Source organism: Silene latifolia, chromosome 4 (genome assembly GCF_048544455.1).
Source record: "Silene latifolia isolate original U9 population chromosome 4, ASM4854445v1, whole genome shotgun sequence".
Classification (NCBI taxonomy): domain Eukaryota; kingdom Viridiplantae; phylum Streptophyta; class Magnoliopsida; order Caryophyllales; family Caryophyllaceae; genus Silene; species Silene latifolia.
Genome location: NC_133529.1, coordinates 88,855,493 through 88,868,314, shown reverse-complemented (window position 1 = coordinate 88,868,314; position 12,822 = coordinate 88,855,493). Strand labels below are relative to the sequence as shown.

Sequence of the window (12,822 nt, the reverse complement as noted above, 5' to 3'; positions counted from 1 at the left end):
CAAAACTCCACAACATCCTCATACACATATAGCCCATCCTTCTTATAAGTAAAAAGAAATGGAAGGGAGAAAGGATTAGAACAATTATACCATACGACCTTCTTATTCTCTTAGGATATGTTTCAAATGGAGTGGTGTACCTATATGAGAAGAGAATAATACGCACAAGTATATACATTCCTACACTACTAAATGAAAAAACATTTTTTGGTTTTTGAAATATTTCAATTTTTAGGGATTTTGTTTTTATGAAATTAAAAGCATATTTTTGAGATTTTTCAAGATTTTTCAAATTTTTATATGTTTTTGGAATATAAATTCCCACCCCCCACATTATTTTAGACATTGTCCTCCATGTACAACGTAGGAGTAGGAATGAAAATACAATGCATGAAATGAATGAATGCATGATCTATATAAATGCAACTATATGTCATATGTCACAAATGATGCAATTAAGCTAAACTAAGCTAAAGAGATGCATGTTTTCTATTAATATGAAAGCTAATTTGAATTAGCTTAAGGACACTTATGATCAAACCTTCCCAAACCGATTTAAACACTATTTCTAGTGTTAGAGAAATGAGATTTGGTCATGAGTGACCATGCATGAATGTATGAACTAAATGCAACTAACTACATGAGCTATATGACATATATTACGATGCAAGCTATGCTATATGAACTATATAATGCAAGTGTGATCTGGAATATAATACAAATGCAAGATGCCACTCATGGTTAAACCTCCCCAAACCGCTCAAAACATCATCAAAAGTACCAAAGACGGAGATGTAACACCCCCACATACCAAGGTGGCTTACCAAGGACCACCCTAGCATGAGAGACTGTTACCATCTTGGTTGCCTGAGGACAGTATATCAAAAGAAACCATTCCACAACATTTATTAAAGTATATAAGTTAATGTTTACATAGTTTCAAAAACCAAATCAAAGAAATGTTTACTACTACTCAAAACAACTAAAAGCTAAAGCAACTAATCTCGTAATAGCGGAAGCTAGACTCGAAGTGATGACTCTCCATCTCGTCCCCATAGCTAAAGACCATCATCACCTATCACAATCTGCTCACCATCCCCGAATGGATCACCACAGATTTTACAAAACAACAACGGGGTCAGTTCCCTGCATAATCAATATAAGATAAAATACAATAAAGATAAACAGCTGCTCCACAATCCATCTCTAACTCCCAATCACATCTCATAACTGACTACAAACTATACTGTGTAGCCCTGCCAGTGGGGGACCGCAACCTTGCCCACCTAAGCCACGCTCATCACATGAGCGACAACCCATGTTTATTAATGTGCACATCCCCTCTTGTGGCGGGTTCCACAAAGGGCGAATCAAGGGCATGAAGCCACTCCCGCAAATGACTCCACTCAGTCGAGGACGCACCTCGCGAACATCATCAACAATCATCTCAACTCAAATACTCCATACTCAAATCAACCAACAACGATCAACCAACAATATCAATTATATCAATTAAATCATAACAATACATCTTACATAAATTATACAGTCAACTAAGTAGGGAAACCCTACCTTAGAAAAAATCTGAAACGAGGCAATCAAGAATGCTTGAACGGCTCCTCTATGAAATCTCCACTTAATAATAACCATACAATTCCAATCACAATCATGCCAAAAACCCTTTTTCCCCCAAATCACAAACTAGGGTAAACCCTAATAGACAAATTGACAAAACTTGTAGAACTAAAGGCTTACCAACACAATCGATGCAAGGGAGAAATGAATAAGACTCACGAGCAGTACACGAACTTGAGAAGAGATTAGAGATGATTCGAGTTACGTTTGAAAGTTAGGTTTTGGTAAAAGTAATTACGAAACAGTAAATCCCGTTTTATAACTATAATCCTCTCTAAATCAAATCACGGAAATCAACCTGTCAGACCGGATACTCGGTCGAGTATTCCCATACTCGGCCAAGTATTCCTGGACAGTAGCCTGACCAGAAATACACGACGCATTACTCGGCCGAGTAAGCCATATTCGGCCAAGTAACAGACATAGAAAACCGTATTATTACAGTCTTGCCTCCTTTAAAAAGAACTTCGCCACCGAAGTTCACACTATACACAAAACAAAACCAATAACCACAACACAACTCCTCAAGAGCAACACAACAAATACTACAAGTACAAAACAACTCCCACTATATAAGACAAAACACCCAACTCAAACTGAAAAGATGACAAAAACATAGCTAAGCTAACTCAAACTAACCCAAAAACAAGCATGCGGCCATCTCCTACTCCCCTTAAAAGACAATGGTTACATCCCCGTAACCAAACATACCTAATCGAAAAGGTGAGGAAAACTCTCTCTCATCGACTCCTCTGGTTCCCATGTGGCCTCTTCCACATTGTGATTAGACCAAAGTATCTTTAGTAAGATGGTCTCACCGTTCCCTGTCTTGCGCACTTTTCGATCTAAGATTTCCTTGGGGACCTCCGCATAAGTTATAGACTCATCCAACTCTATGTTCTCAACCTCAAGCACATGTGATAGGTCACTCACATACTTTCAGAGTTGTGAAACATGAAACACATTGTGGACTCGATCCAACGATGGTGGTAAAGCTAGCCGGTAGGCTACTTCACCTATACGGTCTAAGATCTCATACAGGCCGATAAACTTCTGACTCAACTTCCCTTTCTTGCCAAACCTCATCACCCCTCGCATAGGTGACACTTTCAAAAGGACCTCGTCACCTACTGCGAACTCAATGTCCCCGCGGTGCAAATCTGCATAACTCTTTTGACAATATTGAGATGCTTTTATCTTTTGACGAACCAGACGAACTTGCTCAATCATATCCTGCACCATCCGTGGTCCTAAAACCACTGTCTCTGCACTGTTGTCCCAATAAACTGGACTCCTGCACTTCCTGCCATACAACGCCTCAAACGGTGCCATTCCAATGCTGGTGTGATAGCTGTTGGTTTCTGAAAACTCGATCAAGTCTAGCCTATCTTCCCAACTCCCACCAAACTCCATGGTACAAGCCGTCAACATATCCTCCAAAATCTTAATAGTCCTCCCAGTCTGACCATCCGTCACAGGATGAAAAGTTGTACTCATCTTTAAGGTCATTCCCAAACCTATAGCTAAGGCACGACCGCTAGACACAAAAGAATAGGTTGCCCCTGGGTCAAACTAAACGAAAGACGGTGTATTATGAACAAGAAAGGTACCGGTAACCACGTGAGCATCGTTCTTTGCCTCCTGTTTGCCCATCATAAAGAGCTTCCCACTGCTTTTCTGACCTCCACCCTAGACCGTGGTGTTCGAAGTAGTCGGCTTAGCTGCCGTGTTCTGAGTCACACTATTGTTCGGGCGCTGATAGGATCCTCCACTGTTGCGGTTGAAACTGCCATTGTTGTTGTTCTGCCCTCCATGATTGCCCCACGACCCAGATGGCATGTTGCTAGCAAACCTCTGGCTCAGAGCTTAAGAAAAGTTCCCCTGATAAGTTCCCGGAAAGCCTCCTCCAACTCTGGCATTGGAACTATCGTGCCTCTTGTGACCCACTCCGCCACAGTTAAAGCAGGTAATGTTAGAGTTGTCACTAGTACTCCAACCACCACCTTTTCCCCGCGCTCGAGATCCCCCTGCATATCCAGACCCTCCAGAAAAAGCCCTAGAATGACCGTGATTGCTCTTCTTGTGGCCCGACTTGTTGCCACTCTCACTCTCTGCCTTTCTCTTTTCAGTGTTTCTTTCCTTAGCCTCCTTGGCCAAGTCCATAAACCTCTCAGCATGCCCAGCTCATGCGTATACCCCTTTCAGATCGCTAAGTACCCCAGCCGGTAGTCTATCCATGATCTTAGGTGCCAACCCCTTTTCGAAACGAAGAGCTAAACTTCGCTAACCCAGCTGCATATCCTCTACGTAACGTGACAACTCTAGGAAAAGGTGATAGTACTCCGTGACAGTCATATCATCAGCTATGTTGAAAGAATCAAACTTAGCCCTTAGCTTGTGACGGATGTGCTCCGGCACAAAATGCTCCCTCATAGCACTCTTTAGACCTTCCTATGGTATAGCTGTGGACAAGGGAATTTACATCCACTTTATGTTTATTATTTCATATTAAACACTTTTGATTTTGAAAGAGTCACCACTAAATTTTTAAATGGAATTTAGAAACCAAATTGTAGAGATTTTAAGTTCTTGTGAGATTACGTGTTGGGAAGTTTATTTTAAATTCATTAATTAACACCCAACCTCGCCCGTAACTATTACGGTCTCTACTAAATAAAACGATGACTATTTTGGATATGTATCTCATGCGAGTATGCAATCATTGTTTTAAACCATAAAATGTGAATTTCATTCTATGTCGATTTAATGCATTTAACTTGTCATGTTATTTTAGCATGTGAATATTGGTTTAAACTATTCTAGTAAAAAAAATAAACATCCAGTAGAAAAAGATTAGAGTATTTCTTACCCTTTCGCGGCGCTGCATAATTTGTTAATTTATAGCAATAAAGATAACAAACTAATAAACAAACAATTGCGAAATAAGACAAAACAGACCAAAAGAAACGCCCTAATGCCGTGAGGAACCACACGGTTTTCTAGGTGAAAGGGGTTCACGCTTAACCTATTCTAATTCAAGTTGGATTGTTAACGTGTGATTTAAGATAAGATGCAATCGTAACATATTTAAACCTAGCATACAACCATATGATTCAAATGAATAACAATCGATAAAATAGGATGAAGAGGGGAAGAGGCGCACGGCCCTAGGGTGCATACTCCACGGTTTTAAGACGGATTTAAGACAAGACCCATATTTAATTCCTAAACATGTGAATATGATGTAATAAGACACTAGTAACAAGCATACTATAATCAAGAAGATACTCTGAACATTCTATTTAGATATTTACAAGAATAAAGAAACTAAATTAGACATGCATTAGATTAAATTGCAAATTGCCAAAACAAATTAGGAAAATTTCCACAAAAATAAAGTGGCTGTGCCACACGCCTCCCAAGGCCACGTCTTAGGGGTTGAATTTCTAGGTTATTTAGGTCATCGAGTGTTAATAAGACGGTGTTAGGCACGCAGTCTTATGCTAGCGAGAAATAAGGTGAAAGATGAGAAAAGATTGATTAATTTAAAGAAGACAAAGATTTGTTATTTAATTGAATTAGGAAAGCTCATTTATGTTAAAAGGTTAGCCACAAGACAACTATTTAACTAAACAGGTTATAAGATGAGTTAAAAACTAATTACAAATCATAAACTAAACAGATTAATTAAAAGGGCATGGAGACATGTGATACGGCGAAAGTGAGAAGAAAGAACAGTAAATCAATTTCATCAATTTGCAACTCAATCATGTTCATTAAATCGACCTCTTACAAACACAGGGACATGTAAACAAATAAGGCAAGGCGAATCGATCACTTCAGACGAATTAAGCCCTTTCTTATTCGAATCAACACAAGTGCTTGTAAGGGTATTTTAACTCATACTCATATCTATTCTAATGTTAGATTTAAACAAAAACCAAAACAAAACAATAGTAAACAATATGATGAACAAACGACATAATTAAAAGACATAAACGAAAAGGGAGAAAGGAGGATGTTTATGGCACCCTCAACCTACATGTATCGTTGACCGTTGTCTTAAGTCGTGATTTGAATGTAGGGTTTTATCCCAAGGGGCCGTCGTCGACGAAAACAATTGAATTGATTGAAAGGACTCTCGGGTACACGTTTGAAAAAGGTGCTGTATGCGTAACGATTCTCAAATGAACACCACAACTTCGTTTCTCAATATTTTTGAGATCCGAAAGAAGTTCTGGAAACTAGACTCTCTAAACTTACAAATTTTGTAAAGAAACTTAGGGTTTGGACAAGAATTTAGCACGGAAATTGAGAAACAAAACGATGCAGAAACTTTAAAACAAGAAAATGAATCCTTGTTTCCAAGTTGCTACTTCCTCTTGCTTGCTTAGGTTTTGGGAAATGTTTGAACGTGAGTATGATGTGAGGGGACTAATATTTCTTTTTGATCCTCTGCTAGGGTTGAGGTGTGGGGGTATTTATAGAGATAGAATTAGGGTAGAAGTAGGAGAGGACAAGGAAGAGTCCAACCGTGTTCCTCCTTAGCCCCACCCGACTTCTCTCAACTTCTTGATAGGGTTTCAGTTGGTTTTTGATAGATTTAGGATAGGTTCTTGTTATGGAAAGATAGTAGGATAGATATTGCTGGGGATAGGATTTTGAAATAGGGAATTAGGATCAAAAGAGGACTCGAAAAAACAGCTCAGCAAAACCGTGTGGCTTCAACCGTGCGGCTGTTTTCAGTCGGTCTTCTTGGATCCTTTTTGGGATTTATTTGGGTGTTGGCCCTATGCTATAGTAGGGTGGTAGTATGGACTAGGAATAAGTTTAGTTTTGGGCCAAAATAGGTACGGTTTGGGGCTGTTTTAAAAGCTTAAAAGACGGTTGCGCAAACACGAGCCAAAATGGCATGGTTTCGGGTAGGGGGTCTTGGATGGGTTCGTTGAGGGGCTAAATGGGGGGTCGACCTGGGGTGGCTAGGTGGGATGGGTAGGTGGGTTAGCATACTCGAAATTCATGCCTATTCGTAGAAGATAAGGGCTTGACAAACGAGGTAAAACCGAGTTCTAAATCGCTTGTTCAAACGAGTTTTAAACTTGATTTTCAAAGCACTAAAATCCAATTATTCAAATAACACATTTTCAAATTGAATAAAAATATCTCATTTTATTTTCAATAAAACAAGAAAAATTAGATAAATTAATTCAAATTAAATAAATAAAATGAACTTCTTTAAATGAGACGGTAATCAAACGGTTTTTCAAATCGTTAAATTACAAAGATTGCTCTATTTTCAATATAATAAAATAAAGAAAATAAAACTCAAATTATAACAATAAAATGAATTTACTAATTGAAAATATTAATTCAAATTTCATTTAAATTAAATAGAAAGGATGAAAACATTAATTTAAATCTCATTTAAATTAAATAAAAGAATTGTCATCGACAACGGCCATTTTACATCGTAAAACGAACTCGAATAATGACACGGTCAACTTAGCAAATACATGTTGTCCTATCATCATCGGGTGTTTTGACGGGATTTATATAAATGCCAATATCGACAGATATGGGTATCTATAGAGCCCCCACTTTGACTGAGGCTTGGACAGAGCGAAAGTCAAAGTATACCCCAGGTCCCTCTCGACCTGAGGATTCCGCGGGTCATTTATTGCCCATTAGACTTGCGTATATAAGCTCGCCAGCCATAAGAAGAGATCATACCTGAAGCTTCGCTGGGGATTAATCATCAGTGGTCATCGACCCATTGAAAAGGTGGTGAGTTGAGCCTTATCCTTAGGCACCTATATATCCGTTGTGACGGAAACAAACCCGTATCATAGTTTGACACTGCTGGCATGCATTCTGCTAATCTATGCCCAGAATGGAATGGGGTTTTCCAAATGAGGTTTCCCTTCCTTCAAAGCTTTGCTTTCAGCTCTGGAGTTCCTCCACTTTGTATTGAATTGGATCGATTTGAATTTGATTTGACTTGGATTGTGGATGTCATCCGTTTATTTTGATAATGGTCTCTGAAGCCAACGACTTCAGAGTCCCCAGTTGCAATGGGTCTAAAGGCGAAGCCTTTAGAGCCCCCAGTTGAAGTATTTCTTGTTACATTCGAAACATGGAAAACAAATACAACAATAATCATATTATCGTATAAGCACACATTTAGATCATCGATCTATGAAAGTTGAAACCGTTTGATAAACTGAGTCATCGACCCGAAGCTTGGATTTGAAACAACCATTGTTGAAATGGGCCTTAGGCCTGGATTTTGAAAAATATTTTCATACTGGGGATGTATTGCTATTTGGATCATCGATCCTTGAAAAAGGATTTGAAAATGGGCCATCGACCTGGATAAGCATTTTGAAATTGGATTTGAAAACGGGTCATCGACCCGGATAGACATTTGAAAATAGAAATGGAAATGGAAATTTTAAAAATGGAAATTAAAATGGGTCATCGGCCCGGATAAACATTTTGAAAATGGACATGATCATCGATCTTTGAAAAAAAGTTTTTGAAATACCGATTTTCAAAAGGGAAAGGATAGGGTAGACTCGATTTGCATTTTGAAATGCGACAAAAGGGTGAGACTCGTGACTGACGTGGGCGTAGCCCGCTACCTTCGAACAAAAATAAAAAGCCGTAAGTGTGTACGAGTTTTAACTCAAACATTTTGACTTGATAAGGGAAGAAATGTAAATTAGTCGTTCCGACTTTCGAAATGTGACAACAAAAATCCGCGCAAGAGATGCAGAAGGATAAAAATCCGGTTGAAGGGTGTCGCGGCCTCCCCCTTGGCCGAAGGCATGGTGGTCAATCCTTGTTTAGGCAGGTTTTCCTATTTCCCTTAGGTTTTCTGAATTCCTCAGTTTCCATATTTCCTCAGGCTTCCTTATTCTCTAGGTTTCCTTATTCTTTCAGGTTTCCTTATTACTTCAGGTTTCCTTATTTTAGTCCCCTTATTTTCCTATATAAAGAAACTAAGGCATGAGGAGAAATCATAAATCTAATTATTTCTTTCTCACGTCCTTCTTCAAAACTCTTCTAGTTATGAATCCTTTAATTGGAACGATGAAAGGTTGGGCCCAAGAATTCAAAGGGTGAGAAACTCAAGCATTTCTTGACTCAGGTATTCAACACATACTTTGCCAAAAACAAATATTACCTCAAACCAATTTCTTAGATGAATGCCTAAAGAGGTGGGATCCCATTCACCATGTCTTTGCCTTTCCTGAAGGTGAGTTATGGCCACTTCCTGAAGAAGTCACTGTCTTAGGAGGGTGGAAAAATGTACAAGAACCTGTAATTCCCGATCCCATTCCGGATTGGGAGAGGAAATACCGAGATTATTTGGGCTTGTCCCGTGACGAAGCTCATAGCATCGTAAAAGGGAAGAGAGTAAATTTACTCACACTGGCCCATAAGTTCCAAAAAGTCTATGATCCTGCAATTCCTACAGTTTACCGTCGTCGGGTTTTTGGACTTATCTTATTACATCTTTATTGCTTTGAAGGAAGCATAGAGATCCCTTCTTGCGAAGGTCAAACTAGGCTTATTGGGGTCATGGAGCAGATGGAGAGCCACTCAAGTCCGGCTTGGATTATCTTGGATGAGACTATTAAAGGGTTACATATCAGACAGGCTAACCCGACCGCTGCTTATACTGGATCATCCCGACTTCTACAAGTTTTGCTCCTCTTTTCCTTCTTTCTTCTCGTTTTCTTCTTCCTTTTCGCTCTTTTGTTCTTTTTTTTTTGCCTCCTTTTTATTTTCTTATTTTTCCTTTTCTCCTTATTCACTTCATTCCTTTACTAGGTATGGCTCTTCGATCACCTTGGATTGTTTGATTGTTTTGCCCTCCCCGAGAAGTATCATGTGAGGCGTTGTATCAGCCAGCCTCTGAGGTGCAAATTGAATAGGTCGTCTGCTTATTGGCATGAAGTGCTGACTACTGGTGTAGGGTCCCATGTTCGGTGGGTCTTACCCGGGCTGGCTATAGACTCTTTCACAGGCCATTCTGATGCTGACAAGACAAGACATATTCCTTTATTGGGTTTGGATCATCCTATCTATATTTACCCGGACCGTGTTCTTCGACAATTTTGCCGGCCACAAATGATTCCCTTGATGGAAACCGCCCAGGACTGCCCTTCAAACTCACTCGCTCTCGTTGCCAGGCGTGGCTCTATGCCTGGCACCGCAGGACCTTATGGCACGTGCCCAAGCTAATTCCCTCGACATGGGTGTCTCCTTCATATTTGATATGGGTCAAAGAAACTTCCCCCGAAATCAGAAGGAAACTTCAGAAGGATGATGTTGTAGACTGGAAGTACCATGAGGAAAGCTTAAAAAATCGAGCATTGTTTGAAATGAATTTAACTGCGACCGAGTCTGAACCTAAGACTGACAAAAACCCTAAAGATGATCCTAAGGTCTCAAGTGTTTGGAAAATATTGGGGGTAAAGGTTGATGCTGGGCCGACATTGGCTGAGAGGTTGCGTCCCCGACCAAGTGAAAAAGACAGACTGAGCCCGCGTGAAGAAAGTGCAGTTCCTCCGAAGAAACGGGCTAGAGTGACGATGGGTGAGACTTAGTCTCGTGATGGTTTACATGACTCGGCTATATGAGGGATAGGTAGCTATTATATTATGTTTTATAATTATTAGATGGTTTAGACACTATGGGCTTTGCCCAGAATTATTGAAATAAATAAAGGAAATATTATTTATTAGAAATTCCCAGTTTTGCATTTAGAATTACATTTTTTCGGTTGTAATCTTTTAAAGAGTTGCCTACGTATCTTCTTTTCAACAAAATCAAACCGGTTCGTAGTTCATAATTCATAATACAGAGACAACGAATGTCAAACTTTGAAACTAGACACAAATACAAATGCAATCCAAATTTTATTTCATAACATTTGAGAACGAGGTCTTTAGGGATAGTATTTTTTCAACTGGTCTAGATTTGTAGGATTCGAAAAGTCGTTTCCATCTAGATCAGTCAGCGGAACCGCTCTTCCTGTCAGAATTCTTGTCACCAAATACGGGCCTGCCCAATTTGGCTTAAATTTACCCCGCGGGTCGACTGGCAGTAGTGCACGAACCGATTTCAACACCAAATCTCCTTCTTTGATTTTTCTAGGTTTCACCTTCTTATTAATAAAAGCCCTTTCTATCCTTTTCTGATAGAGTTGAACCTGATACAACGCGTTCAAGCGTCGTTCATCCAGTAAATCCAAAGAGTCATATCTAGCTTGGACCCAATCTGCTTCAGGAACTTGGCTCTCAAGTATTATCCTTAGGGATGGTACCTCTAGTTCTATGGGTTGAACTGCCTCCATTCCATAAACCAAGTAGTACGGGGTTGCCTCCGTGGCTATTCTGATTGAAGTTCTATATCCCCACAAGACAAAGGGCATCTTCAATGGCCAATCTTTATAGTTATCAGACATTTTCCTCAAAATGGCTGTAAGTATTTTATTGGTAGCTTCTACAACCCCATTTGTCTGTGGCCTGTATGGTGATGACTTTTGGTACTTGATTTTATGCTTTTCGAGTATAACCTCCGTTTCAGCTTGGAAATGGGTCCCGTTATCACTGATGAGTTCGTGGGGTGTCCCATATCGACAAATGATCTCATTTTGAATGAATTGTACTACTTCCTTTGCTTTTATCACTTTATAAGACTTGGCTTCTACCCACTTCGTGAAGTAGTCGATTGCGATCAAAATGAAACAATGTCCTCCTGACCCAGAAGGGTTTACCTTTTCGATAATGTCGATCCCCCAGGTTGAAAAAGTCCAAGGTGATGTCATGGTATATAGCATAGAGGGTGGTACATGCTGTACATTTGCAAATATCTGGCAATTGTGGCAATGTCGAACATAATGTCAGCAATCTGCTTCCATTGTGGTCCAGTAATAACCAAGTCTCATGATCTTACGAGTCAACAAGTGAGCATTCATGTGGGGTCCACATTCCCCGTCATGAACCTCCTCCATGACTTTGTCGGCTGTCTTTTGATCAATACATCGCAATAAGACACCTTGCACGGTCTTTTTGTATAGTTGCCCTCCATTAGCCTCGACGAATAGGGTCGAGAGCATCCGTAATTCTCGCTTTCCCCGAGCATCGAGGTTGTCAGGGTATTCTCCCGTGTCTTTGAATTTCAAAATTGATGTGTACCAAGATTCGATCTCATCTTCCTCAGTGCCATTAATCTCATTTATGTATGATGGTGCCGACCTTCGTTCGACACATAGTGGCATGCTGTCTATATGATCTGGGATGTTAACCAAGGCTGCCAACTTAGACAGAGCGTCAGCGAATTGATTCTCTTCTCTGGGTAAATGGATATAGTGTATTTCCTCGAAATACATGTCCAATTCCTCTATCTTAGCCTGGTAAGGTGCCAGACTATTACTTTTAATTTTCCACGACCCTGTTATTTGGTTAATGACCAAAGATGAGTCACCATGTACCACTAACTTCTTTATATTTAGACTGATAGCACTGCGCAAACCCAGTAGGCATGCTTCGTACTCAGCAGCATTATTGGTGGCGAGGAAATCTAATTTGATGGATACAGGTACATGTTCTCCCTTTGGTGAAATTGTTAGAAATCTATATCTCATTTTACAACATATTCATATATGTTACAATTTAAGTTTGTCATAAAAATAAATTTAGATCTTATGCATGCAAACATAAATAATAAAGAGAAGAAATCGTTTTCCTTACATTAAAAATTCGGATCAAAGGGCACAAGTAAGATCTCCTTCTTACTTGTTCTTGAGCTTTCCTTATATGGATGAACAAAGATTCAAAGGTAGAATCTCTCCCAAAGATGAATACCCAAGATAACCTCTTAATAGATTAATATTACTTGATCTAGAATAATAATAATCTTACTAAAATTGACCCAAAATATTTATTTTGTACTCTATTATTTCGGTAAATAGAGGAAAGAATTTTGGAGTTTTTATCTCTCTAATTTTATGAGATGTAGAGAGGAAATTTTTATTTCTTACACTAGAAATAATTGTGCGAAGTATGAATAAAAATTAGAGAGGAAAAACTCTCTAAATTGGTCTTAGAAAACCGGTGGGTGGGGAGTAGGAGAGCCAATGCATGGGCAATTTTTTCTATCCAAGAAAACATAGGC

General features: G+C 39.4%; 1 protein-coding gene across 1 annotated transcript; it reads right to left on the bottom strand.

The window, feature by feature from the left end:
* Positions 1-11,548: 11,548 nt before the first annotated feature.
* Positions 11,549-12,292, bottom strand: LOC141651737 (uncharacterized). The gene has a single exon (XM_074459437.1). The coding sequence runs from the start codon at positions 12,290-12,292 to the stop codon at positions 11,549-11,551; it is 744 nt and encodes a 247-aa protein (XP_074315538.1).
* Between the last annotated feature and the right edge of the window lie 530 nt (positions 12,293-12,822).

Bases quoted from the DNA above. Each gene is read 5' to 3' on its own strand.
- LOC141651737 (XM_074459437.1), bottom strand. From the start codon at position 12,292: ATGAGATATAGATTTCTAACAATTTCACCAAAGGGAGAACATGTACCT.